General features: G+C 45.2%; 1 protein-coding gene across 3 annotated transcripts; it reads left to right on the top strand.

Moving 5' to 3' along the window:
• DNAJB12 (DnaJ heat shock protein family (Hsp40) member B12) lies at nucleotides 1–26,322 on the top strand. Of its 3 annotated transcripts, XM_083503131.1 has the most exons (10): nucleotides 328–513; nucleotides 6,086–6,260; nucleotides 9,454–9,599; nucleotides 11,500–11,685; nucleotides 15,027–15,146; nucleotides 15,913–15,992; nucleotides 17,136–17,245; nucleotides 21,086–21,258; nucleotides 21,883–22,034; nucleotides 24,079–26,322. In XM_083503131.1, exons 1-9 carry the CDS (start codon nucleotides 381–383, stop codon nucleotides 22,002–22,004), a joined length of 1,245 nt encoding a protein of 414 aa, XP_083359257.1. In that variant the 5' UTR covers nucleotides 328–380; the 3' UTR covers nucleotides 22,005–22,034; nucleotides 24,079–26,322. The 3 variants fall into 3 exon arrangements, with proteins under 3 accessions (XP_083359259.1, XP_083359257.1, XP_083359258.1); XM_083503133.1 differs by lacking the exon at nucleotides 15,027–15,146 and having other exon boundaries at nucleotides 1–513; XM_083503132.1 differs by lacking the exons at nucleotides 328–513; nucleotides 15,027–15,146 and adding an exon at nucleotides 565–727.
• Nucleotides 26,323–26,594: the final 272 nt, after the last annotated feature.

Below are 26,594 nucleotides of genomic sequence, written 5' to 3'. Positions count from 1 at the left end.
CCAAGAGCGTATTACGCAGTTTGCAGCACAATCTTAGGCGGGTTTCCTTAGAAGTCCCCTTGTATTGGCCATAGAATCGCGAGCTCAGTGCTAACAAAGCTTTTCTCAGCGGGATCCTTTTCTCCGACCCGGCGCGAACCCTCAAGAGCAGATTTCCAGGTACTCTGGCTGGTTTTCTGCGCAACCGCCACAGGTTCCCTATCCGCTTATTGCCCGGCTATTCTGGTGAATACGGCAGCAAACAACGCGGCTACCCCAAAGAGTTCGGTAGAGCCTCTAGCGGGCGCAATTAGGGAGATTCCAGCAGGGGCCGCTGCGCCATCGGCGCGTGACGACATCACCGCGCGCCGGCGCTTTCCTCCGCCGCTGCCGCCGCCACCATGGAATCCAACAGGGACGAGGCGGAGCGTTGTATCGCTATCGCGGTGGGCGCCATCAAGGCCGGCCAGGTCGAGAAGGCGCGTCGCTTCTTGGAGAAGGCGCAGCGCCTCTACCCGTCTCAGCGGGTCCGCGGTGAGCGGGGGCGGAGAGGGGCGGGAAGGGCTGGGGAGGCCGGCGGGGCCTGTGAAAGCTGGGGAAATGACCTCTCACCCGCACTGCGCGTGCGCAGTGAGCTGCGACGCCGCGGGGCACCTTGGGAGTTGGAGTCCCTGGCGGGTCTGTGCCGCGAGCGGGATACGGGCCGCGAAGCGAGTCTTGGAGGGAGACTTCCCGGCGGGCGCGGGGGGTAAGGGGAGACCTGGCTGGGAGAGTCGCCTGGGAGTCCTGAGCAGGGAGAGTCAGCCGCTGGTCCTTACGAAGCTGGGCTGGGGAGACTACAATTCCCAGAAGCCACTGCGCCGCGTGTGAGGGGGGGCAACACCACATCAATAGAGGGAGAGGAATAGCTCCCTTGTATGCCCCCCTCAGCCCCCAGCGCCCCCTTTCTCTGCTGCTTCCTCGTGTTAGATATGACACTCTTAGGCTCCCCCCGCACCCAAATCAGTGGCTCGCTATATCTTTCCCCTAGGCCTTCGTTTGGGGTTTCGCCCCCCAACCCCCTTCATCGTGGTCCCCCAGCCTTTCCCCGAAGCCCCCCGTTCGCTCTTGTATCCGTAGCAGCTGATTTCCTTCAGCCCCACAATTGAGCATCTTCCCCCGTCCCCTGTTTAGCCACTTCCTTTTTAGAAACGACGCCAAATCCATACGGAAAGCAGGAATCTGCCACCGTTGGCCCCCAGTATATCGCTGGAGATCGCGTGTGTCTCAAGTATACTAGGTTGTTATTGGTGGCTGCTGCCTTCATGCCCTCCCTGATCGTGGGCTTCATCGAGAGTCGTTTTGCTGGTCACTGGGGTGGAAGCAGGACGTTGGGCTACTGCTGTACGGGTTGCTTGGGCTGATCCTCAGAGAGAGGCTCTTCATCCTCTCTGAAATGGTTACACACATCCTCGCCCACTGCTTGCCCCCCAATCTCCTGGTCTCCGGTTGACCCTTCAGCTCTTATGCAACTTGTCCAGCTTTAAGCTAAGATGGCAGCACAGAATCTTTGCTTTTTGTGGTTCTGTTTTCTCAGCTTCCTCTCTTTTCCCCAGGGTAGAGTGGTCATCTCATCTGTTCTTGCTTTGCACTTTCCCACCCAATTTTGCCACCATTACAACTTTTCAGCCCCTTAACTTACAGCATTGCTCTATATTCTTAGTTACAGCACAGAAGCCCCTCTACACTTTACAGAAATATGGGGTTCCTCTGTCTTGCACTCAGCTCCCCCCCCCACTGTCTAATTTCCCATTCCTACAATACACGTTTTTGTGGGGAGCCAAACAGATGCAATCTAGTAATACAGAATTAGAATTGCTGCTTTTTCTGTCTTTGAAAGTTGAGTAAACAAGTTCACTTTCTAGTTGCTTCATCTCTAGGGATAGATGCACGTATTGAATTTCTGTTTGTCATACAACTGTTAAAAAGAAAATGTTGCAACCTCTTGCTGTCAATTTTGTGATGTGGAGCAGAGAAAATTTCACATAGTGTTTTCTAACATCTATTTATTTCACCTTAGCCCTCAGACATGGAACAGGAATAATTTACAACTTTGAGAGAAAGGAAATGAATATTAAGAGACCAATCTTTAAAAGCCTTACCAAGAAAGACAGAAATAAAATAGTTACAGAATAAGGATGTATTGAATATGAAAATGTGAAATTATTATTATTTTGGCCTTAAAATATTGCTATGGGGGCTTGGCCCTCAATCTTGCTTTAAGAAAACTAGAGCAGCTGATTCATGGAAAGTGATCCCAGCCAATTGGGAATCAGGTAGTCAGTCTATCTCATAGCCAATCAGATTTGGTTACACAGTGATGTCATGATGTTCTTCCTGTTTTCACTTTGAATGAGGAAATGCTTTATCCTGTGTTGCAATAAGCAAAAGAGGAGGTTTGTTTTTGCAGATGGCCCTTTCTATATTTCAGCTTAACTTTATACAAGAATGCCTGTGTGGGAATAGTGTTCACAGATTTTGGTGTGTGTGACTGGGAAGACCTGATCGGCTTCAGTTTTTGGCATGTACACACTTAGGATTGATGTGGCAATCCACATGTGGATGCTATGCTTATTCCTATGCAGAAGTGCTTTCTTTTTAAGAATTTTGTGGCATTCAGGGAAAATATAACGAACGGCAATGTCCTTCTGAAATCACTTCGTTTTTACCTGAACTTTCTTGAGAGTCATAAGCAGTTGAATCCCATAGTCCTGCTTGTAGATATGTTCCCTTCCTTTTTTTTTTCTGTCATAGTTCCTTGGGTTAGAACATTTTTAAAAGTTTGTTTTTAACCTATTTTTCCTTAATTAAAAATGCCTCATTAGGGCTGGACAAGAACCAAAAAAATGAAGGCTTTTAATAAGGTGTCACGTCTTCTGTAGTTTAAATGTATAATTAAGTACCTAAGAGGAACTTACTAGATCACTTCAGTGGCCCATTTAGTCCAGTATCCTGTTCTCACAGTGGCCAACCAATGCCTATGGGAACTATAGATCAATCTGCGCAATTGCTTGCAATAATGTAGGCTTGCAATAAGTGCTTATTTCCCCACTGCCGCCACCACCCAATTGTGAATCACCTCTTTAGGTTTATAATCCCTTACAATTTATTTTTCATCAGCAGATCTACCCTGTGAAATGGGTCGTTTTAAAAATCCCATTTGCTGATAGGGAACTCAGGCAAGGAGGCAGCGGCTTCCCTACAGCCATTAGGTCAATGGATGATCTGGTGTTTAAACTGGGGAGAAGGGGTGTGCATAGTGCCAGTGACCACTTTGTGACCACTTTGGCTCGCCTATAAATGTTGACAGAACAAATTATTGTATCCGCTCTCCAGATTTGGTGCTTGGTTTTTGTTTTGTTTTGCAAGATAAGGGTAAAGGAGACCCCTGACCATTAGGTCCAGTCGTGGCCGACTCTGGGGTTGCAGCGCTCATCTTGCTTTATTGGCCGAGGGAGCCGGCGTACAGCTTCCAGGTCATGTGGCCAGCATGACTAAGCCGCTTCTGGCGAAGCAGAGCAGCACACGGAAACGCCGTTTACCCGTCGGAGCGGTACCTATTTATCTACTTGCACTTTGATGTGCTTTCGAACTGCTAGGTTGGCAGGAGTTGGGACCGAGCAATGGGAGCTCACCCCGTCGTGGGGATTCGAACTGCCGACCTTCTGATTGGCAAGTCCTAGGCTCTGTGGTTTAACCCACAGCGCCACCCGCATCCCTTTGCAAGATATAGAAGCTTACATTAGATTTGATACAAAACCTATTTGCACTTATCTAGAAATACTTCCTTTATTTATGGCATTTATAACCCACCTTTTCTTCCAAGGAGCTCATGGTGCATGGATGACTCTCCCCCTCCTCAGTTTGTCCCCACAACAACTCTGTGGGGCAGGTTAGGCTGAGAGGCAGTGACTGGCCCATGGGCACCCACTGAGCTTCATGACCCCAAGTGGGGATTCAAACCCTGGTTTCCCAGGTCCAAGTGCAACATTCCAACCACTACGATATAGAGAGATGATTTTTCCCTGCCCAAGGGTAAAGCATACAGCAGTACTAATCTGAAGGGAGGCAACATGGCTGTGTTTGACAAGTTGCATAAAATAATTGTGACTGGATTTAATGGTGACCTTTTGACTGGCTTTTGGCAGTGCCACTATGGCAAGCCTTTATTTGCTTTATTTCCTCTAAAACTGGGGAAATAGACACATCTGTTTGAACAGTGCTATTGGGCTGCCAACTGACCAGGGCAAAAATGCAGCCTGGTCTGCTCTTGCACCTTGAATAGCAGTTTGGTATTGAAAATGTTTCATTGCATGGAGATAAATATTTCCACTTGCTGATGTCTGCATATTTAGCTATAAAAGACACAGCCCAGGGCAGGTCAGATCTATAGCTGGCAACCTTAGCTTCTTGGGCCCAAGAACTTGGGGGAATTGGTGATGGATATTGATCCCTTTGTTCTTTCTTTCCTCCCAGTAGGAGTTCAGTGCTGTCCTGTGTTGAGCAGTGGAGAGAGTAGTCATCTAGCCACATGGCTGCACTTCTTGTTGTTGTATCCTTAAAGGCTGCTAGCCTAAAAGAGAGAAAATGAACAACCACTTAGCTTATGCTATTTCATTATCCCATGTGGGTAACTACTACTCACTGTCAGAGGCTAGCAAATTATTTTTAATTATTATATTTTACATTTGTATCCCACCTTTTCTTCAAGGAGCTCAAGGTGACATTTGTAGTCGTCGTCCCCCGGTCCCCTCCACCATCCATTTCATTCTCAAAACAACGCTGTGAAAGAGTGACTGGCCTAAGATTACCCTGTGAACTTGATAGCTACCTCAGATTTGTTCACTCCAACCATAGTATGGCTAGCTGGTTGGAGTGTGGTGCTGATAACGCCAAGATTGCAGGTTTGATCCCCATATGGGAGAGCTGCATACTGTCATTGCAGAGAGTTGGACTAGATGATCCTCAGGGTCCCTTCCAACTCTATGATTCTGTGATAGTAAAAGCAGGTCAAGGATACAATATCGTAGGATGAGTGGTAGTACAAACAATATTACACTAATCCAGAATGCGGCAGGTGGACTGGTGACTGGGAGCAGCCGCCAGGACCACCTAACACTGGTCCCGAAAGATCTACGTTGGCTCCCAGTATGTTTCCGAGCACAATTCAAGGTGTTGGTACTGACCTTTAAAGCCCTAAATGGCCTTGGCCTTGTATACCTGAAGGAGCGTCTCCACCTCCATTGTTCTGCCCGGACACTGAGGTCCACCTCTGAGGGCCTTCTGGCGGTTCCCTCACTGTGAGAAGCGAAGTTACAGGGAACCAGGCAGAGGGCTTTCTTGCTAGTGGCATCCTCTCTGTGGAACGCCCTCCCATCAGATGTCTAGGAAATAAACAACTGATGTTTAGAAAGCATCTGAAGGCAGCCCTGTTTAGGGAAGTTTTTAATGACTGATTTTTAATGTATTTTTAATCTTTTGTTTAGAAGCCGCCCAGAGTGGCTGGGGAAACCCAGCCAGATGGGCGGGGTATAAATTGTTGTTGTTGTTGTTGTTGTTGTTGTTGTTGTTGTTAGCAGAAGGATCTTGCTGACATGTGGATCTTGCTAACAGTATCAATTCAGGGTGGTTGTTCTACTTATTATTGAACATTGTCTAGTTTGATGCTTTCTTTTAAATATTATAATCACTTTATATATTTGATTTTAATCACTAGGTTGTTTTTTTTCTAATTTTCCTCTTGTCTTGTGCCCTCTGATTGAACATGAACCCACAGATACATTCAAAGCTTAAGGGGTTATTGATTTGTTGGCATAAGTAGATAAGACAACAAATGATTTGCATCAAATGGTGTTCTTTCTGTCTGGATGTAAAAGAGTGAACATCTCAGCTGCCTAGATTTATTAAAAATAAAATAAAATTGGATGAAAGTACTGAAGCTTTTTGGAAGAGGACCAGCAAAGGAGGGGGGGGGGATATGAGAACATTTGGTAGTAACTATGAAAGAAATGAAAATATTGAAAGAGCGGAAGAAATTTGACCCATTGCTGTGTTTTCTTCTTTGCAGTGCTGCTCGATTCTCTCACCAGGAGTGAAAAATCATCAAATGGCCATTCGCAAACCAAGGAATCCACAAACCCCCACCTTAGAAAAATGAGTGGGGACATCCCTGCAGCCAATGGAGAGGCAGGTGGGGATGTCAGTAAAGGTTACACTCAAGATCAGGTAGATGCAGTTAAGAGGTAAGTGAACACATCTGATTTTGTTTGTGTATTGGAGGGCCCTGGCTTGCTATCACAGAGTCATTTTTCAGTCACATTTGGGAGGTAAGTTCAGGGTGCAGGTGCTGATTTACAATGAATTATGGCAACGTAGTCATGGAGAGCAACATCTACGGTAAGACAGGTCTGTTTACCTTAGAAATTGCTTCTTTTCATTCACCAAAGAGCAGCTGGGCGGCTTTTGCTGAAGATGCTGAAATTCCACAATAAGGACGTATTATTTTATTTGGTTCCCAAACTTCCCCTCCCACAGACCACTTGAAAATTGCTGGGGGTGTGTGTCTTGTGGTATAACTTACTGGTTATGATTGTAATGCAGTAAATTACAACAGAAGAAATATAAGACACAATAAAAATGCAGTTAAAAAGAAACATGACTATTTAGCGTGATGGCTGTCTCCCACCTTCAACCGCAAATCCACAGGCAGGCTGCGGACTACCTGAATGAAGCTCATGGATCACAATACTGGGGTAGACAATACAGAGCTAGATGAACCAGCGGTTTGATTAAAGCAGCTTCCTTTTGTTCTTGTGTTACTTTTGAACTTTATACCCTTCTGAATAGCTCAGATGAGCCCCCAGTGCTGCCTCAGTGAATAAAACATGTACTAAAATACAGTGCATTAAAAGCATTATTATTCTTACATTTATTGCTTCTCTCAAAAGTCTTAATGTGATTTACAAGAAAAACTAAAAATGTGTTTTAAAAGCAGGCTGTAAAAGCTGGATGAAGTAGAACAACACCATAAAGCCATAAAAAATGCAGTCAAAGTCCATCAAAACAATTTAATATTCCCATTAAAGTCCCCTAAAGCAACGTGGGCAATGGGTAATTTCTCTCAAAGTTTTCCAAAACAGAATAGTCTTTTGCTGGCTTCTAAGAATCAATTCAAGTAAACCCGCCAAGCTTCTCTGGAGAAGGAGTTGTGTAGCAAGGATACTAACACTGAAAAAGTGTCACCGCTTGAGCCAGACAAGCTGAGACCTATATATTGTATTAGCAGGTGGACTAGGGCCTCATTTGATGACCTTAGCACCTGGGAAGGCTGAAACGGGAAGAGGTGAGCCACAGCGGGTGGCAGGACCATTCCCAATAGAGAACCCTTATTCTTGGGAGGAGTCCATGCACACCTTTCAGCATCAGAGATTGCACACCCATTAGCCTTACCACTAGAATTTAAGCAAGCTGTGATCTAAGGGCTAGAGCCCTGTGCTTTTTTGTCTTTTATTATGGGGGTTAATTACTTGCTGGGCATTGTGTATAGTTTCTAAATTACTCTTGCAATCCGCTCTTCGTCCAGAGAACTCTCAGTGGCTTACATGTGATTCCTAGATGATCTCTCATTAGAGACAGATCCCTTTAGCTTCAGGAATAGAACCGCATCATGTGGCTTCAGACTTGGGAGGTAATCCTTTACACATTTACCTGAGAGTAAGTCCAGCTGAAATCAGTAGGGCTTACTGCTGAGTAGACATGTATAGGATTGCACTGTTGGTCTCAGTTAACTTTTGGTTTCTTATATATGAAACCAGTTGTCTGTTTGGTCATTGACCTTCAGCGAGGAAGGGTATTTCTTTATACAAGGCTATTTAGTCTTTTGTGCTTTTTGCCTAAAATGAAGGAAGTTTGTCTTGAAGCCTCGAATTTTAAAGCTAACAGAACATGCCTAAAGTTTGGGTCAGGATAAAGGCAAGCTGTTTCCGAGTTTTTTTTCTTTAGCGTAATGCACGGTTGTGTCACTTGGGGGCAGCATTTTCACTGCATTGCGTCTGATCTTTGAGGGCCAGTTCTCTAGAACTGAACCCACAAGTCACATACAAGTCACATACAAATGCTCATCCGTAAGTTGCTTTCTTGCACTTTGTATATTTGATTTATTTATTTTTGTAGCCAAGCTTTGGATTCTCACCTGTATTGTAGGAAACCAGTTCATCATGTGCATAATGTGTGAACATGATGTTCCTGTGCGTACAAACTTCCTCATTCCTTTCAGTATAGGGAGCAGACATCTTCCTGCACCAATGACTGTGCATGTAGACCTGCTTATTCCTTGGGGATGAATAGGGAAGCCATTGTGGGTAGCGGCATCTCCAAAGCTTTTGTGACCATAGAAATCTATTTTAATGTAGACTTCAAATGTATCTACTATGGACATAACGTAGGCAACTTCTGCCTGCATTACTGCTGCTTCTTAGAGGGAGAATTTGTCCTGCCATCTGAGAGCTGCTGCTTTAGATCTAGAAAAGACAGACGTGGAGCTGATACACTATGCCACGGTGGCAGCACCAGATGACTGGAAGCAGCGCAGAGTCTGGAGAGTGAAATTGCTGTAGCAAAGGCCCTTCTTCCCCAAAGTGATTTCCATGACATGAAGCCTGACTATCCTGCATCTTGGAGAGTAAAAGAAACATTGCTCCTGACAACAGCCATTGAGCTTTGCAGCCTGCAGACACCTCGTAAAGGCATAGGGAACATATGGCCATTTAGGGTGGTGGCAGAACTTCTTCCCTGGTTGGCTGGTTTTGGGAGAGAGACGGGGATGCCCTGCTCCTCTTTGAAAGCTGGCGTTGGATTAGTGTCCAAGCCCACAGATCTTTTTACATGTTTAGCAGCAGACTGCATATATGCAGCTCTGTGTAAGGAATCTGTGCCCCTTCCTGCTAAAGAAGTAGTCGTCAGTGAGCTGACACAGAAGAGTTTAAAAGGTTCAAATTCAGAAATGTTTGAGAAACCCTGCTTGCATCCCTTAAACGCAGGTCAGGGCTGAGGCAGCTTGCACACCCAGCTCTGCTTCTCTCTCTTCTGGCCTTAAAGGGACAGTAGAGCTTGAAGGCTAGAAGAGAGAAATCCTGGTGTGTAAGGCAGGTGCAGCTGGCAACTTAGGATTTGCAAGGGGTCAGGTGTTGCTTGCTGCAGGTGAGTAGCAAATGGTTAAGCTGGGTAGCTGAACCTCTGATGGGGAAAGGGTGAATCGATGTCCCAGTTAATGGTGTAGCATCAATGAATGCTTTTGAACCAGCTGGGAAAATAAAACTAGAGGGCAGTATTAGTCTCAATTGTAATTTGGGGGAAATGGAAAGTTAAACTATTTTGTAAAGTAGGTTTTCTGTCTCTTATTAACAGCTGCTATGTGCTCTTCTCTTTACTTTTTAGGGTAAAACAATGTAAAGACTATTATGAAATTCTGGGTGTAAGCAGAGACTCCTCCGACGAGGATCTGAAAAAGGCGTACCGGAAATTAGCACTGAAATTTCACCCCGATAAGAATCATGCACCTGGTGCAACGGAGGCCTTTAAAGGTAAAATGTAGTCTCTTTTTTGTGAGCCGTCTCTCAGGACCATGAAAGTTAGTACCTTGGGGTGGCAGAGGTCAAGAGATGAGGGTTAGTAGTTTTTTGTTGGTTAGAATTAGTGGGTTTGTTGTTGATGTCTTTGCATTTAAGTCTTGGATATCGGGGGTTTAGTGTATTGCTTGTTGCCACTGTAAACACCTTGAAAAATCTAGGAGTGTGTGGGGTGTGTGTGTGTGTGTGTGTGTGTGTGTGTGTAATAGGAGAGGCCAGCTTATTTGTCCCATTCGTGGATCTGACGCTGAGACTTTTCTACCACATCTTAAAATTGCAGCATCTAAGATTGTCCTGCAAGTCCCCTTGATTTCAGTGGGAGAAAGTTACCCTTGCACTAAGGGGGGTTAAACTACCTCTCTAGGTTCTTAATAGGTTCTATATTACTCCTAATTGTAATTGGAAATCATCATGTTCAAACAGAGTTCAAACACAGCTTTAAACTTCAAAGGTTCTGGTTGGGGGGTCCCTCCTGATTTTCCGAATTGGAACTGGATCAGCGCTCTCATTTGAGTAAAATAATGGAGGAGTAATTCTACAGAATACAGAATGTGTTCCCATATGTTACTGGAAAACAGAAAGCAAGTCTGTTTGGTCCCTTTTGGGATCCTAAATCTAGGCCTGTTTCATTTGACAGGAAAAGGGTCTAATTGACCCTTTGTGTGCTCAGGTTATATTAAAACTGCACTTGTCTAGACATTTGTCTAGCATCTGGCACAAAAAAAATCTCTTCAATAGCGTGTTCTTCAGGGTGGCGAAAGGCAGGTTTCTTCACCTGTAGACTTTGTTATTATGTTTACTGAAGGCTTTACTAAGAGTTGCATGTCACAACTCGGGCATGAAGCAAGATAATGCTTTATCCTCCCTAACAGGGCCATTTTCCAGGAGGTTATCTTTACCAAAGCCTATTTCATTGCTCCTTTTACCCTCTCTGTGTTAGCACCCACGTGCCCACTAAAGTTCACCTCTTTACCTTTGGGGAATGGAAAGAGGCATGCACTCCTTTCTGGAAATCTCTTGGTTAATATTTTTTCAGATGTTAGCTGGTGCTTTAGTGTTCCTTTTCCCCAGTGATCTCTGATAAGTGTGACATTTTTTGCCTTCGGACCTTGTTTATGGTCCTCTTCTTAGGAGTGTGCTTGCAAGAACAAAATAACTGCTTTGCTGCACCAGAATGTAGAGCCCCTGACAGATATATCCTCAATAAAATTGAACCAGGACATAAGAATATGTCAAGTCATAAAGGTGATCAGGATGGGGCCTAATAGCTTATCAAATTCTTGGCATACCCTGTTTGGAACGCTTGGACTTCGTTCATCATTTATGAACTCCCTTTCCAATAAAAGCAGAACCATTATGAAAAGGCAGACCATTAAAACAAAAACTTATTATAGTTACTCAGTTGGACTAGTTGACTCTTGGGGTCCCTTCCAACTCTACAAGTCTATGATTCCATGAACTTAGCAAACTGGTTGCACCCATTGCATCAGTAGGCCAGATTTTTCTTTCATGTACATTTATCCTTTAGATGCCTTTTTAAAATGGAGATTTAGTAAGGGCTTTAAAATCAACTAGAGAAGGATGGAAAGCAGTCAGAAGAGAGGCTGCTGTTATTACAAGTATCGAAAACACATTCTTTTAAATGCTTGAGGCACTTCATAATGAATACGTAGGGTATATCTGCATTCACTATCCCCATTCTACAGGTGGGCTGAACGAGACCACCCACTTACTTCCTGCCTGATGTGAGATACGAACTGGGGACTTTTCCAGTTTGCTGGCTTTAGGCCACTGGCTGACATTTGCTGTTGCTGGAGGCAAAAATACGAATCCTTTCTTCTTTCTTACATTTCAGCTATTGGTAATGCATACGCAGTATTGAGTAATCCAGAGAAGAGGAAGCAGTACGACCAGTTTGGAGATGCAAAAGTCAGTCCCACACGGCACGGGCATAGCCCTACGGACTTCAACCGAGGGTTTGAGGCCGACATCTCACCTGAAGACCTCTTCAATATGTTCTTTGGTGGTGGTTTTCCTTCTAGTAAGCCATTTGTTTTAAATCCGGTGGGGGGGGGGGAGAAGGTTGGGGAAATGAGGAGTCACCCACTCAGCTGGCTTCCCTCCACAGTCACTTACCAGAACCAAAGCAGGCCCTAGATAAGGCAAAATAACCCCTCCCCCCCAGTTGACCAGGACTGATCGAAACAAAGCTTGTTGGATGTGCTAATAGAATCCAGATGTTACAGCAGCAACTCGACTTTCTAGCAAGCAGTGTGAAAGACCCTTCCGCAAGGTATTTGGTGGCAATTCCCTTTAAAGTTGAGTTGGAAAGAGACTACTATTTTAAGGAAGCTTCCTTTCTCTCCTGTCTAACCTTGCATGAAAATGAAAACTATTCTGACCCAATACACCCTCCTAGGTTTCCTTATTGGTGCAACCAGGACCGGCCCTACTGTTAGGCAACTGCCTCAGGTAGAGGACATTGGTGGGCAGCAGCATTCCCTAGCGGTTCCTCCTCAGCCATTCCTCTCTGTTGTTACAAGGCCTGATCTGACCTGCTGCCTTAGGTATGGTGGAGGACACGATCCTGTCACTGGCGTTGGCGCAAAAGTCATCTGCCAGCCCAGTTGGCTTCTTCACATGAAATGAAGAGGGGACGCCATCTTGTCCTTTGCTGAAGGCACCCAAATTCCTGAGCGCTGCACAACTCCAGCCCAGCACCGATGTGGTTGCCTGCTTGGGCTGTGCAACCGAAAATGGAGCTCTTGATGAGAAAGATTCCCTCAAGGGTTGTGTTGTGCTTGAAGTACGCTTTCCCTCCCTGTAGGTAGAAGACAGGACCTGTTGCCCTCCAGGTGTGGTTGGACTTCCATCATCCCTGCTCAGCATGGCCAGGGGTCAGGGATGAAGGGAGCTGAGGTCCACCAACATCAGGGGGGCAACAGGGTCCCCATCCCAGGGGTAAGGAAAGGAAAATCATTGCTGCCTACTGGACAGATCATTTGGCCAGCTGAGTGGAGGTGCTGCGGACCTCCCCCTCTCATCCTGCAGAACTCACAACATAGAGAGGTGCTGTGTCTGAGGCCCAATATGATCCCCATACTTGGAACTAGGAAGGCCTTTTCCTTTGGGTCGAAATTGACTAGAGAGGTGAAGGATGGAGTGTTTGGGAGAGGTTGCGTTCCCTGCAGCATGTGCCTTGGCTCCCTTGCTTGAATCCTTTGGAATTAGTTGCCGTCCCGGTTCCTTTTCCGCAGCGTACACTGTTTGTGGTTTCAATAATTGGTAGAGCTGCTGGTGACAGATTGCTTAGTCCGCGGCCATTTGCCCTCGGAGGAGCTCCTTCCCGTTCTTCCTTCCGCACTAGATAATTTGGAGGCTCTGCTGTCTGCCAGCAGGAATGGATCTGATCTGCATCATCTAGCTAAATTTCAACCTCTCAAGGGTAGCAGGTTATATAGGAAATGGTGCCGTAGGCCTCCCAGCACATTAACCAGTTCTAAAGTCACTCTTGGGTTCACATAAACAGCAGATGAGCTGGCAAAACTGTTCCTGAACTGTACCACTTCAAAGTACAGATGGGGGGGGGGTTGTTTGATTGAATGATCCTTGAATAAAAAAAGATCTTGGCACATAGAAAGCGGACATATCAGAGAGAGGAGTTCTAGCCTTGAATTCTAGCCTATACACACACACACACACACACACACACACACACACACACAGTCCTTTAAAAGAGGCCCCGTGGATACAGAGTACACATGTTCCATGGGGCCTCTTTTAAAAGACTCACCCTGTATATATATGCGCTTCCTATGACCTGCTGCCTTCAGTTCTGTACTAGCATTTGGATCCAAACTGATGCCATGAAACAATATTTACTCAGCTCCCATTTGACAGCCGACTCGCCTAAAACATGCACTATGGTGTGATTACACATGGGGAAAGAGCACCCCATTTTTTCTCTATGGTCCCTGGCCATTGTGGTTTTTTGATTTCTTCCCCTGGTCACTTCGCTGGTGTTTGTGTTCAACGAAGCTTGGCGTTGAAACAAGGCTCTGTGGCTTTCTAAATGTTTTGCATGCCCCAAAGAAAGGCTTTGCGGTCCAGGGATTGGATTAAACCACCATATCTTGCTCTAGTTGAAAAACGCAAGTTGCTGGTGCTTTTGTGCTGCCTGGACAATAGTCACTGTTAACATATCTCCGCTCCTATCGTTACTCGTGTGAAATATAAGTCTGCTGTACTGTATCCTAAAGGCAGAAAATCCCAGGCCTTTGCAAAAAGCTTTATTAGTTCCATAGCTGTGTGTTATAAAAGAAGTGCATGTTTCAATGGAAAAAGCCCTTCAGGTAGATGAGAGAAATGGATAGCGGCCCATTGATAAGATGCCCATTGTAGGAATTCGCAAATCTTCAGGGCGTAAAAACAATAAGAGTGTTTCTAATATTACAGCTTGCAGCTGGATGGAAATAACAAATGGAAAAAGCAAATGGAAAATTACAGCTTTAAAAAAATCTTTAAAAATATTTATATAGCATCAAAGCCAGTGTGTTAATTATGCACATTTATGTGTTGATAAAGACTCCTATATGATGTACAGGTGCAATATTAGGGTGCTTTTCAAGAAAAACACACGTTGGCCAAATTACATTTGTTTTCAATGTTTCCACAGCACAGATCCTCGCCAAAAAGTACTCCTTGAGCAGTAATGTCAGATCCAAAGGGGGCAAGCACATGTTCAGTTTCCAAAACATCCATGAACATGCACTGTTTACTCTTCATCTCTCCAGTGTGTCTTATGCCTGATATGCATGTTGGAATTCTGAGCTTTAAAGGCACTTAAGAAACAAAAATTAGGGACCAGACTGATGCATGTACTCCTTGCCCTCCACTTTCCCAAAGCTTTTGGCTCGCTAACCTATTGTGATCCCCAGCAGGTTGCTGTTCTCTATCATAAGCTTTTGGAGGGATTTTAGCATGCCTTAGTGCCTGGCTATTGAAAGCACTAAACGTCCCTTAAAGATTGGAAAGCTCCGTAGTGGCAGATGTGTGACAGATGCAAGGGAGCCTAGCCAAGAAATCAGGAATCAGATTTCCAGGAGCAAAGGTGTCATTGCCTGCACCAATCTTAAGAAAACCCCTGACCTCCTCTTTCTAAGGAGTAATTTCTGACCGGTGTGTCGGTGTCAGTTTGGTGCCAGCTCCTGACTACGTCTAGGAGACGATATGGTGAACAGGTAGCCAGAGCAGGAAAGGGGGGGGGAGAAACAAGGGGGAACAGATGAGATGGAGGCCGAGTGACCTGTAGGGCTCTCAAGAACTGAGGAAGGGCTTTTGAGGAGAGGAGGGGGGTTGTACTTATCTGAGTCTCCCTGGCAGGCCCCACCCTTAATAGAGAGCCCAAAGGAAGACGACACAGGGAGTGCACCGTCTCTGCCTGCAGCAGGAAGCCTCCGAGAGTGGTGGAATCTGCCTGGAGGGAACGTCGGGGAGAGCCACGTGAGATGATGAACCTGCTGGGAACTAGAGCCCCCCCGGCTCAGGGAGTGGGGTGGCTGAATAGCAACCGCCTGGGGATCCTTTGTCTTAAGAGCCACAAAGTGGGACATGCAGGAATGAGGGGAACAGGCCTGTAAAAGTAACACCAGGGGACTGTGAAGGTCCATTTCTATGACCACTGCCCATCTTTCCTGAGCGAGAGACTCACAACTCTGCGCCGGGTGACCTACCTGCCAGGTGGCATATGCCCTGCGGTAAAAGTAAGAGTTGCAAATAAGACAAGGTTTTGTCATTCTCTCGAGCCAAACTGCACCTATGTCAATAGCCTAGGCTACTTTTGCAGTTGTGACTTGAGCAGTTCTGCCGCTTACTTTTTGAGAAAGCCTTTAAAGTTGCATTGTTCTTCCATGCATATTTCCTTTGACGCACCAAGGGGTTAGTTGCTAAAGGATTAGAACCCTATTAGTGCAGTGGAACGCATCTTCCACACATGAGCGTAACTCAGTATAAAGTCTTGGTTAAGCTGGTTTCTCTGTTGCAGCCTTTGGAACAACCCAGCCTGTCATCTCTCCCATTATGGAGTTTCTCCTGTCATGGGGCTCTTACTATCACCTTCTAACCTGTTGCAGCACTTGTTAGGGCCTGGTTAAATTCCATTCCAGCAGTGAAATATTCCACATTTTGCTGTGACCTTGGCCATACGCTGTCTCAGTTTGCTGACACTGTATTATTAGTTGCTCTTAACAACTCCCGCTTTCACCCACAGGTAACGTTCACGTATACAGCAACGGCAGGATGCGATATACCTACCACCAGAGGCAAGACAGGCGGGAGCATCAAGGCGATGTAAGTTGCGGCCAGAAGGAAGAGAAAGTAAAAATGCTTCAAAACATACTGACCTGTTCCAGTAAAACATTGCTTCTCCGTACTCCTCTGTCCCACCTGGTTTGTTAACTGTTAATTAGCCGAAAGCTAAAGCAACCCCACTGGGTTTTTGCTTTTATATTTGATTGCGATTTTTCCCCCCAGGATGCAGCTTTTGCCCTTAGGACTAAGTTGCCAAATAGAGGACGAGTGACTACTTGTCTTCAATTGTGTTTAACTGCCAGTACAATTGCATCCTCCGATGCACTGCACTGAGTACCTTTTTAAAGTTTCATAACTCAAATGCAGAAAAGCCAAGTGCCAGGCTGTGAACTAGGATGTTCACCTCTTGCCTCTGAACTTGCTTGGGGCATTAGGCAAGAGAGACACTTTTCTCAGTCCCTGCCCCCATCTGTGGTCCAGGTATAATGATGACACTGGCCTACCTTACAGCCATGTTAAAAGGCAGGCTTGGGGGCCCTGTGGGCCACCGAATGATGTTGGGCTCAGAATGCCTGCCACCCCAGCCAGTATGTCCAACCGTTGTGGATGGCTGTCCAGTGAGACTTACCAGTGGCTACTAGTTATGATGGCTGTATATTTCCTGTAGTATTGGAAGCAGCGTGCTCCGGAATAGCAGTAGCTAGGGAGCGCAAGTGGGAAAGCGCGACTACACTCACATGTTGCTTGTGGGTTTGCCAGTGGAATCTGGATGTCCGCTGTGGAAACAGAATGCTGGACTGAAGAATTCCTTGGTTTAACCCAGCCTTTCTCAACCTGTGGGTCCCCAGATGTTGTTGGACTACAGCTCCCATCATCCCTGAGCTCTGGCCTTGAGAACCGCTGGCATCAGAGCTTTCCTTGTGTCCTTAGGATTGTAGCTCCAACAACATCAGGAGGGCCACATCTCCGTTACAATTATGGCTGAGATAATGCCTTCAAAATAACTTTTGAGTACTCTTAATGTGCTGTGAAAGTGCTTGGTGTTACTACCGTTGCAATGGCTGGTCTTTCAACATCAAGTCCCTCCTTTCCTCCCCTCACCCGAGGCTTGGTCTGAGTAAGAATGATGAGGCCCTTCTGTGAATGCACATGCACTGATGACATTCCCTTCTTCCTCCCTAGGGTGGCCTTGGGCTGTTTGTCCAGCTGATGCCTATTCTCATCCTCATCATCGTTTCTGCTCTCAGCCAGATGATGGTCTCCAGTCCACCTTACAGTTTGAGCCACAGACCGTTAGTTCCCTTTACTCTTCTACACAGTTGGCTTAAGTCTTTTGCCAATTGCTGGTTTTGTTTGATGCATTCTTTCCCCTGTGTTGCTTCTTTTCCTTTCCGTCTCTTTCTCTCATGCTGATTAAACTCTTTAGATCTGCACGTGGTCAGAATACTTCAGGAGGCATGGGGGGGGCAGGACTCGCTTGTGTGAAACTTCCCCTAGATCAGAATCTGTCTGCACATGTCTTCTGTAGAAACCCGACTATATCTGTTATCATGAAAACGGTTGCTGTTTCAGAAAGAGACATTCTGTGGTCATTGCCCAAATGAATGTGTTACTTAACAAATCCCTTGTGTTGCTTTCCACATCGGCAGATCTTCGTTCGGTTTGGAATTTTTCATGCATTCATTTTATAAATTTTCCAAGTGACATTGGCACAAGCTTCTAGGATCCAACATGGTTTGCATGGGTCAGTGTCAGGTGGCATTCCAAGTTATGCAGGGGTTAAGAAAAAACTATGCTGGAAAAAGGGTTTTGCAGGAGTGAAGAGAACCCTTCACCTCTTCCCGCAGGCTTTCCCCTGTGGTGTCAAGTTGAGGTTCTTGATTCCTGTAAGCTGCTTATCAAATCTGGGGGGGGGGGGGGGAAGAGAGAGAGAGAAAACCTGTATCCTCCGTAATAATTGGCGTCTTCTCTGCCATGTGAAAGGTTTCAGTAGTTGTAACGTGCTTGAGACTATAAGCTCATGGTGCAGTGACCAAGTTGACCAGCTGATTAAGGCTGATGATGGTGCTATCTGGGAAAGAACTAGATATACTGCAAGGAGAACATTTCTGAATGTTTAGTCCATGGACTCCCCCCCCCCCCCGTGCTTTCTCTGCAAGCCACAGGCTGGATCTGATCCTGTGATGAATGTGTCTCCTCTCTCATCTGCTACTTCCACTTCTAGAGGGAAAGGGCATCTGGACACCTGAGCCCATGAGAAAGAGGAGGTGTCCTTCTTTTACTGATCTGTTTTGGTCTTTCCCTTCCATTCTGCCTTCCAGGAAGGGAGGGATGGCGAGGAGAACGAGATGCCACGGACGGAGAAGAGTGCTCCGTTTGGGCTTGTCCTTTGCAATGCGCGTTTCTGGCCTAAACTCCACTTGGAGTGGCTCACTGGGAATGTGCCCGTGATAGGAAGCTGTGGCGCTTATCTGTGAGATGGGATGTTTGAGGATTGGGCTGAGTAGGCAAGGGGAGCTTACTGCTAAGGGGCTCAGCAGGTAGCTCAGGTTCTGTATGCCCAAGTGAAATTTGTCTCCACCCTTATTAAGTAGGTTGGAAAACCCCAGGGGTGTGCTGTTATTTCTTGGAAGATATTCCCCTGACATAAGGGAGCCATCTGAATGATTTGGAACATGTACAGGAGCCCAAATATGTAACACAGGGAGGATGATTAGATTTAAAATACTACCACCCCATTTTACAAACTGCAACATGGATGGTATGCTACATTGATGTAACACTAATTTTTGAGCAGTGCATAATAAGGTTGCAAAAGAGATACATTAGACATAATAGATTTACAGCTGAAGTCAGCTATAAAATCGGGGGGGGGGGTGGACTTACTTAAAATACATGCTGGTGTGTTGGCTTGTTTTTTTTAAAAAAGAAAATGTCTTCACCCAGAATCAGGAATTCAACAGGGAGGGAACTGGTCTGATCTGAGGAGGGAGTTCCGCAGAATTGGGCCCACAGTACTGAGTGCATGGCTTCCGCTTGATACAAGCCGTGGGGCAGGGGTAGATTTTGAATGAAAATCCACATCTGCACTATTTGCTTCCCTGAGCAGCAAACGTGCATTTGCTGCAGCATCATGTCGAAAGCAGTTACCAAAGTAGCATCGAACAGGAGGAAGCTAGTAGCTTGTAACACAGGCTTTTCCTTGTGTATATTTATTAAATAAAGGCTTTTTGGGTGATGTCGCTCAACTGCTTCCACTCCATCAATGGTCAGGATTGGATTAATTCATTTTGGTGGTCCTTACATTAGCTTCGTTGCTAAGGTTTGATACTTTGTTCCGGGTCCCTTTGTATATTTAGTAGTCTGGAAAAGGTCAGGAAAAGGGTCCGAACCCTTAAGCCTGTGATTTCCCCTTTGTGTTTAGGGCCCTTGAGCTGCCTCCTTTCTCAGACTCCTTTTATCAAACTGCATATCCTTCCCCCATAGAGATTTGGATGGAAAGCCAAATGCATCAATTCCACTGTTGGCTCATCACAAGCAAATTAGCTGCCTCATCCAAGTGGCAAACATCTTGGCAGCGATCCCATCCCCTGTCTGAGCAACTGAATATAATATAAACGCATTCTGCTAGCGTTCCGTCATTGCAGCCGCAGCAGTTATGACTGACAAATGTGCAGTGTCAGCCAGCAGGGGGCGATGCTGACTCGCCAGCTACTGCTTTGCACTAGACCCTGCTGCTGTTGGGGAAATCTGGTAAGCTGAGCTCACCATCTGTCTTGGCTGGTAAAAGGAAGTGCATTGCTGCTGAAAAGTTCAGAAGCCATCTAAATGCTTCCAAGTGATCAGTTTAATACTCTTTGTAAATCGTCACCTGTGTAAATAAACCCTTGAGAAGAACCTCTAGCATGGTTTTTTTGAAAGTCCCCCCTTAATATTTGCTACTACCCTATGCTCTGGGTACAGGTAGTCTTGCTTTTTGCATTTCCCTTGGCCTGTTGCTGGATTTTGATGCAAGGCCAAGTGACCTCATGCTCTTCATCCTAGTGTGTCTGTTGGGGGTCAGTCAGAGAGATGGAGTCACTCCACAGATGATCACTCAAAATTCCTCTTCCAGGAGTACAAGCTCCTGTAAATTTTGCCATGGGAAGATTTCTTGCATTGGAGATAAAAGGCAGCATTTTTTTTAAAAAAGAAAATTGAATGTATTTTGATTTTGTTTAAAAGACTGTGAAATTATACTCTGTTCCCTAGAAGAAGAAAAATGGCAACAGCTTATTAGAGACAATGTTAGGGAATATTTTCAGGCAAGCATATCAATCTGGCCAGCAGCCTATTTTAGTCTGGCCTCCCATTGCTTTAGGGGAAGAGCAGATCTTTTCTCTTTCCAGGTGAATAATGGGACTTGAAAGTCATTTCTTGTTAGCACAAGCTGGTGTTTTTAGGGTTGGTTGCCATCAGGAAGGGTGACCCCCCCCCCATGTTCCTCTTGCCATCAGCCATATTAAGTGAATGTGAGCTAATGGGCACACGCCTCTTCTGCTTGGAACCTATATCGGGAGTTCGCTTGCAGAGCGAAGAGGCTTTCTTGCCTGCCTCAGTTGGCAGCCCAGAGGTCCCAAGCTGATAAATGCTGCCCAACATCTTTTGGGCATAGGATGATAAATGTGTGGGGAGGAAATGGCAAAAGAAGGTGCAAGAGCATGCTGCTGGGTCTGAGGAGAGACTGATGAAGTCAATGACACTTTTTCTGTTCCAAAACACGTGTACTATTATTCACTGTTCAAAGTACTTTAGTGCAGTAAGGGAAATTGTAGTTGCTTAATAGATTTAGTATTATCCTGCTGGGAATGCCTCATGTGCCCCTAGTCCATTCTGCCCTTGCAGTTTGTGTCCCATTGAGCAAGGTACTGTGGCCTGCAAGGTACTTCACAACCACTTTGGTTTTGCTAGACAGGGGGGAACAGAGGTTGTTGTTTTTTCCACCTTATAGGCCACCCAACATGGCCATGGGTCCCGCATTTGGTTTGGGTGGGCCTCACATTTTAGCAAGACTGATCTATGACTTATTATCTCCTTATTCAAACTAATTTGTGTTGTTGGTTTAGATCTTTCTTTTTCTTCCCCTTTCCCAGGTCGGTCGGCCATATATACAAGAGAACGACCGAACACTTGAAAGTATCTTACTTTGTAGCTGACAACTTTGCAGAAGAATACACTGGGACAAATCTGAAAAACGTGGAGAGGAGCGTGGAAGACGACTATATTGCAAATCTCCGAAATAACTGTTGGAAGGAAAAACAACAAAGTGAGTGGAGACCTTTGTGGAGCTAGATCTGGTTTTCAGGCTGGCTGTTGGGCCATCCCTTAGAGAAAGCTGTCTCTCCCAAGTTGACTTTTCCATCCCTAGAGCTTGACAAAGGTGTTGGAAGGTTCTGATCTAAAGAAAAGACAAGTTTGACATATTTACAAGTCTGGTTCACGGAAGGACCTTGGTCTAGTGTATTCAGATGCTACAGCTAAATCTTGTTTTAGACAAAGCTGATCATCATCACCTATGGTCAGCACAATAACGTTGCTGATATAATCCTCCAAAAGGTAGAGACAAAGACAGGTTCTGATGTGCTTTCAGTAGCGACCAAGGTGTCTGCCCTGTTCCAACCCTAAAATAAGCTGTAGTTGCAATGTCTGAGGCAGGTGCATAGCAGTAGATGAATGTTTTTGTTGACTCCCTTACAGCTCTCCGCTCAAAGGGACTCGTGACAAAATGGGATAGGTGATGGGAAATGTCCTCTTTCCAGAAGCAACTAGGAAGCAAACCATCTCTCCAGTGGGCAGTCTCTGGGAACAAGTATTATACAGGCCCAAGGGAATAATTATGCTTGCCAGGCTTTGTGACAATTGCTTCAATGGTAATGGCTTTCTTTTGCAGAGGAAGGCTTGCTGTACCGGGCACGTTACTTTGGAGATTCAGATCTGTATCAGAGAGCACAGAAGATGGGCACGCCAAGCTGCAGCAGGCTGTCTGAAGTTCAGGCATCTATGCATGGATAACTATTGCGGAAACAGTCCATAGAGAGCTAAGTAAGAGCTGGTGATTAATTCCTCTCCCAAACCCCCCACCCCATGATTCTCAAGCACGGCACCATAGTCCTTATTTGCTGGCTTAGTCTAACTTATAGATATAGGTCTTCTTTTCCACGCACAGACATCCCTTAATCAAGAAGTCACACGTAACACCAGGACATTAGGCTTGGTTTGTACTTTGGGCTTTTGGGGTCCTTTCAGCTTCTCCTCCATAGCATTTGGGATCAAAACAAAATGACCTTGCAGCTGATTGGCCTGTCACATGTTTTTTTGAGAGCATCCTTCTACTTTCTCATCTAGCTGAGAATTTCAGAACTTAACTGAAAAGAAAGTGGTTCCAGCTACTACCACGGAAGCGCCGGAAGCGGAATGAGCAGTTTAGTAACTTCTCATTCCGTTGAAGGTGCTTCTCTGACATCTGAAGCTGCTCGGAGCAACTGGGCCACTTTGCCCACCTGTGATAAGCCCGTTTGTACTGCCTGCTGCCTCTTGAATGGGAAAAACAGTTCTATGGTACCAGCACAGAACTAGGAAATGGGGGGGGGGGTCTCTTTAAAGAGGAATTGCGATTTTCCTTGTGTTGTTGCAAACAACCAAACAAAGCAGGTTTTGCAGCAGCATGGTGACATCTCCGGAACCATTTGAGGAGCTGCTTGGTGTACAGATGTGGCATACAATGTGTGCAAATGAGGTTGCAGAGAACGGCAAGGATTTTATCACTTTGTGGTGAGATTTCCCTGTAAATATTGGAATAGAGAGACGCAGAGAAAATTAAAACAATACAAAACCAGCGCAAAGTTCAAAAAAGATCTGTATGAAAATATGCCAGTGAGGAGTGTATCTTCTCCTTCCCCGTTAAGGCCTAGTGCTTAGGGTCAAACTGCATAATACTCACAAGCGCTGTGATTGAAATTTCCAGTTTCAAAAACCTTGCAAAATTTAAAAGCAGCTGTGCCAGTAGGGGAACCGAGTGGATCAGGGCTATGATGCTGTGGGAACCTTTTCTCCCCAGGCCGTTTGTCCAATCAAAATTGCTCAGCCCTGGAATCTGTTATTAGGCCAATTAGGAAAAAAGGCAGGCACCTGCCATGTTTCTCCAGCCAGGCTAATAGTAGCTTTTTTGGGGGGGGTAGGTTTGACATCAGAAAGGGTTAACACCCCGCCCCCTCCTCAGACAACACAACACCCAATCCCATTCAGATGCCAGGCAGCTGCATTTCAATTGAAGCAATGGCAAGGAGGTCAGGAGGACAGTCTGTAATTTGACCCAGCGGGGTGGTAAACCTGTTCCTGGGCTGTACCACTTCAGAATGCAGATGGGGGTTCCCATGACTGAATGCATCTCCATACAGAAAGCAAATCCCTCTATGTAGAAAGCTAGCATTTATGGGAGTAGGCTAGGTTCATAGCTGTCAACTTTCCCCTTTTCTTGTGAGGAATCCTATTCGGAATAAGGGAATTTCCCTTTAAAAAAAAGGGAATCGTTGACAGCTATGGCTAGGTTACAACTCCTGTCTGAAGTAGTTCAGTGCAACCACAAATGATTTCCTCAGTTTTGGTCAGGGTTTCGGAAGTGAGACAACTCAAACAGAACGTAGTGAAGGCACACTGGTTTTCCTGGGGTAATTAAAATGCGCAATCGCTTTTCTCAAACCTGTCCACTCCCACCAAACCCTCTTCTGTATTTTGAGGCATGCATGCAGACATCTGCTTGGGTGAACCCACACAAATTTGAAGGAAGCCTTGGACTGCATGGCTACACGTGTTGTTTCGGAAGCTATGGACATGTTTTGGTTTTTCTTTCTTCTGGTGCTTCATGCTGTTTTGATATCTCCTCTACCTAGAAAGTGGCAAGGCCTCATTGTTGACTGTTATGGGAATTTCCCCATGTACCAAGTTGTCAAATGGCAAGACTATATATATTTAAATGTGCAGATTAGCATTTCCAGTTAGTCCAGTTTATAGGGGTGGGAGAAACTGTGGAACATGCTCTCTGGGGTTGTCATTATCCTTCTAATAATGTTACTGCTTTTATTCTCAGACTCTTCAGATGCCTCAAGACTTTGGGGGAAGTGCACTGAGCCAAGGAGACTTTCTATTTAAAGAATCAGACCTTAAATTAAAATGGAATTGGAGAATTAGCAACGCACAACTGCCCTCTCCTCTCTCTCTCTCTCTCTGTGTGTCTCTGTCCAGCGTTAAGACTCGGACATCTCTTAGAACAGGGGGGGAAGACCATGTCTTTTTTCTGCTTCCTTCACTATCAACTGTCATATGTCTCTGAGAGCAAGTGTTGAGTTGTTTTTCGTTTAAAGCCTGGAGAAAATCAGAGAGCTTTTGAAATTGCACTGGTCACTTCGAAGAGAGTGGGAGATATTGGAAGATCTGTAGGAGTAAAAAAGAAAAAGAAAAAAATCAATTTTAAAAAGCAAGATAAATTATTTAGAATTAACTTATAGCTGTAAATATGTTGTACTTCTAAACTATGCAGGGATAGAATTAAATTATTTCATTATTTTGCCGAACTTCATAACCCAAGATGTGTGAATTTTAGCCTTTTTCCCCTCCCTCCCTCTCTCTCTGTTTGACCCCATGAAAACTTTCCAACATAAAGCAACCTTGTCTGATGACACACAAGTTTTGTATTTTTTAATAGCTTGGTTTTACTGGAGAAATTGTTCCCCCTTTTTTTGTATAAGAGAATCACTAAAATTGCTAGGGAGGTTTTTTCTACACACAATTTCCGGCCCAGTTTTGGATTTGTGGTCTAAATCCGTGACCTTTCAACAGAGGGCTTGATGCTCATAGAGCGAGGAGAGAGATTTGTCCCTTTACTTCGTTGAGGTTGCTTGTGCTTTTCGCGTGGAACTTCTTATTTTTATGTTTTGCAGTCCCTGTGTTCTCTGCCTTTTAATCAGTGTTCATTCTGGTACATGGACGTTCTTCGTGGAAACCTCCTCCTGGCCATCCCTTCCCCCCCCCAATGATTTCCATCTTGCAGTGCTATAAAGTTGTAAGCAAAGCTGCCTCCTTTTCTTGGCAAACAGCGACTGCTGATTTCATTCCAGGAACCTGGTGTCTGTCAGCAAAGTGGGTCGCCCCCAATACACATCCTCCATTCACACTGGTGGGGCTTTGGTAGCCCAAGGAAGGGAAGTCCAAGGCATAGCAGCCTTGTTTGCTGGCTTTTGCCCTTTATCGGTTTCTGTAAGAGAACAGGGTCTTTTTGTCAGAAGAGGTTTTGCTACAGTCTCTGTTTGCTTGAGCAAGTTAAAAGAAGGGACTGGTACTATTCCTTTTACTTGACAGTATAGTCTGTTTTCCATTGGATTTTAAAAAAACAGTAACCCATTTCCCTTAGTGATGCCCATCCTGTTTTTTGTTTTGTTTTGTGTTTTTAGAAGCAGATACTGTGCTTTTAACATGACTACATGCAGCTGAGTAAAGGTTAATGCTCACAGTTCTGACGAATCTAGTTGTGTGCTCCTCCTGTCTCTCTGCTGGATCCTCCATTGTCATCTAAGGAGGAAGGTTATCCTGCATTCATTCCTCTTGCGTGGAACTAAATAGGTGCTCTTGACCAAGGCAAATGTGTCCTGTTAAGAGAAGACTTAGTTACGCTGAGTTACCACTGACCACACCGGCTGGATTCCTCTCTGTTTCGCTCTTCCTTTCATCCATTGGCATTTTCTATACAGAGCATTCAGAATTCCTTCTGGAAATTCACTTGTTCAAAATAGAATGCCAGGTACCAAATGATAGGTTAGATGTAACTGGTAAAAAATCCTTTTAACTCATCCTGGTCCTTTGGAGCCGACAAACTGGATATTCATTTAAAATAAGCCACTGAGTTTGCCTTTTAATCAGTCTTGATACCTGCCATACGTTTGCCCACAATGAAGGACGGATTTGCTCAGTGTGTACTTAAAGCCACAAGAAGACCGCCCTGCCCTATGTTGTTTTGTGATGGAAGACCTGGGCCACATCTTTGTCTAAAACCTCAGTCCTGTTAACTAACCTGCAGTGATCCCTTGAGCTCCAACCGTGTTTGGAGGGTCACCCCATTCAGCATGAAGTTGCCGACGTCTCGGAAAACGGCATTGGCAATCCCGGTGCCTACCTGGCCACAAACCTTTTGATTTCTTAAGTAGATAGATAGCCATGGATGTTATGAGCGATGTGCAATAAAAAAGCATAGATCCTGAGAGATACTTGCAAAGGCTGTGTTTGTTAATTTAGAATTATACAATTGTACATCTATAAATAAAGATTTATAACATGGAAACTGTCTGCCAGCATTTATGTCATGCAAGGGTCCACTCAAAAAGGGGATGCAATGCTACCACTGCCCCAATGCCCACTCCTGGGCCAAGTGCACTTACAATGAACTATGCTGAGCTGATACTTGTTTTTAGTGCTGAACACATACTTCTGCCCTTCAAGACTGGCAAAACCCAGTTGTTAGCAGCAGAAGGGATTAAGTGTCCTGCTGGTACAAACAACATAAGCCAGAGAGTTTTCTAGTTCTGAGTGAAAAGCTGCTGTAGGCTGAGCATT

The sequence above is a fragment of the Podarcis liolepis genome (genome assembly GCF_965112155.1).
Source record: "Podarcis liolepis genome assembly, chromosome: 5".
NCBI classification, from domain to species: Eukaryota; Metazoa; Chordata; class Lepidosauria; order Squamata; family Lacertidae; genus Podarcis; species Podarcis liolepis.
Note: the sequence above shows the minus strand (reverse complement) of the source record. Positions and strands in the feature narration are given on the sequence as shown.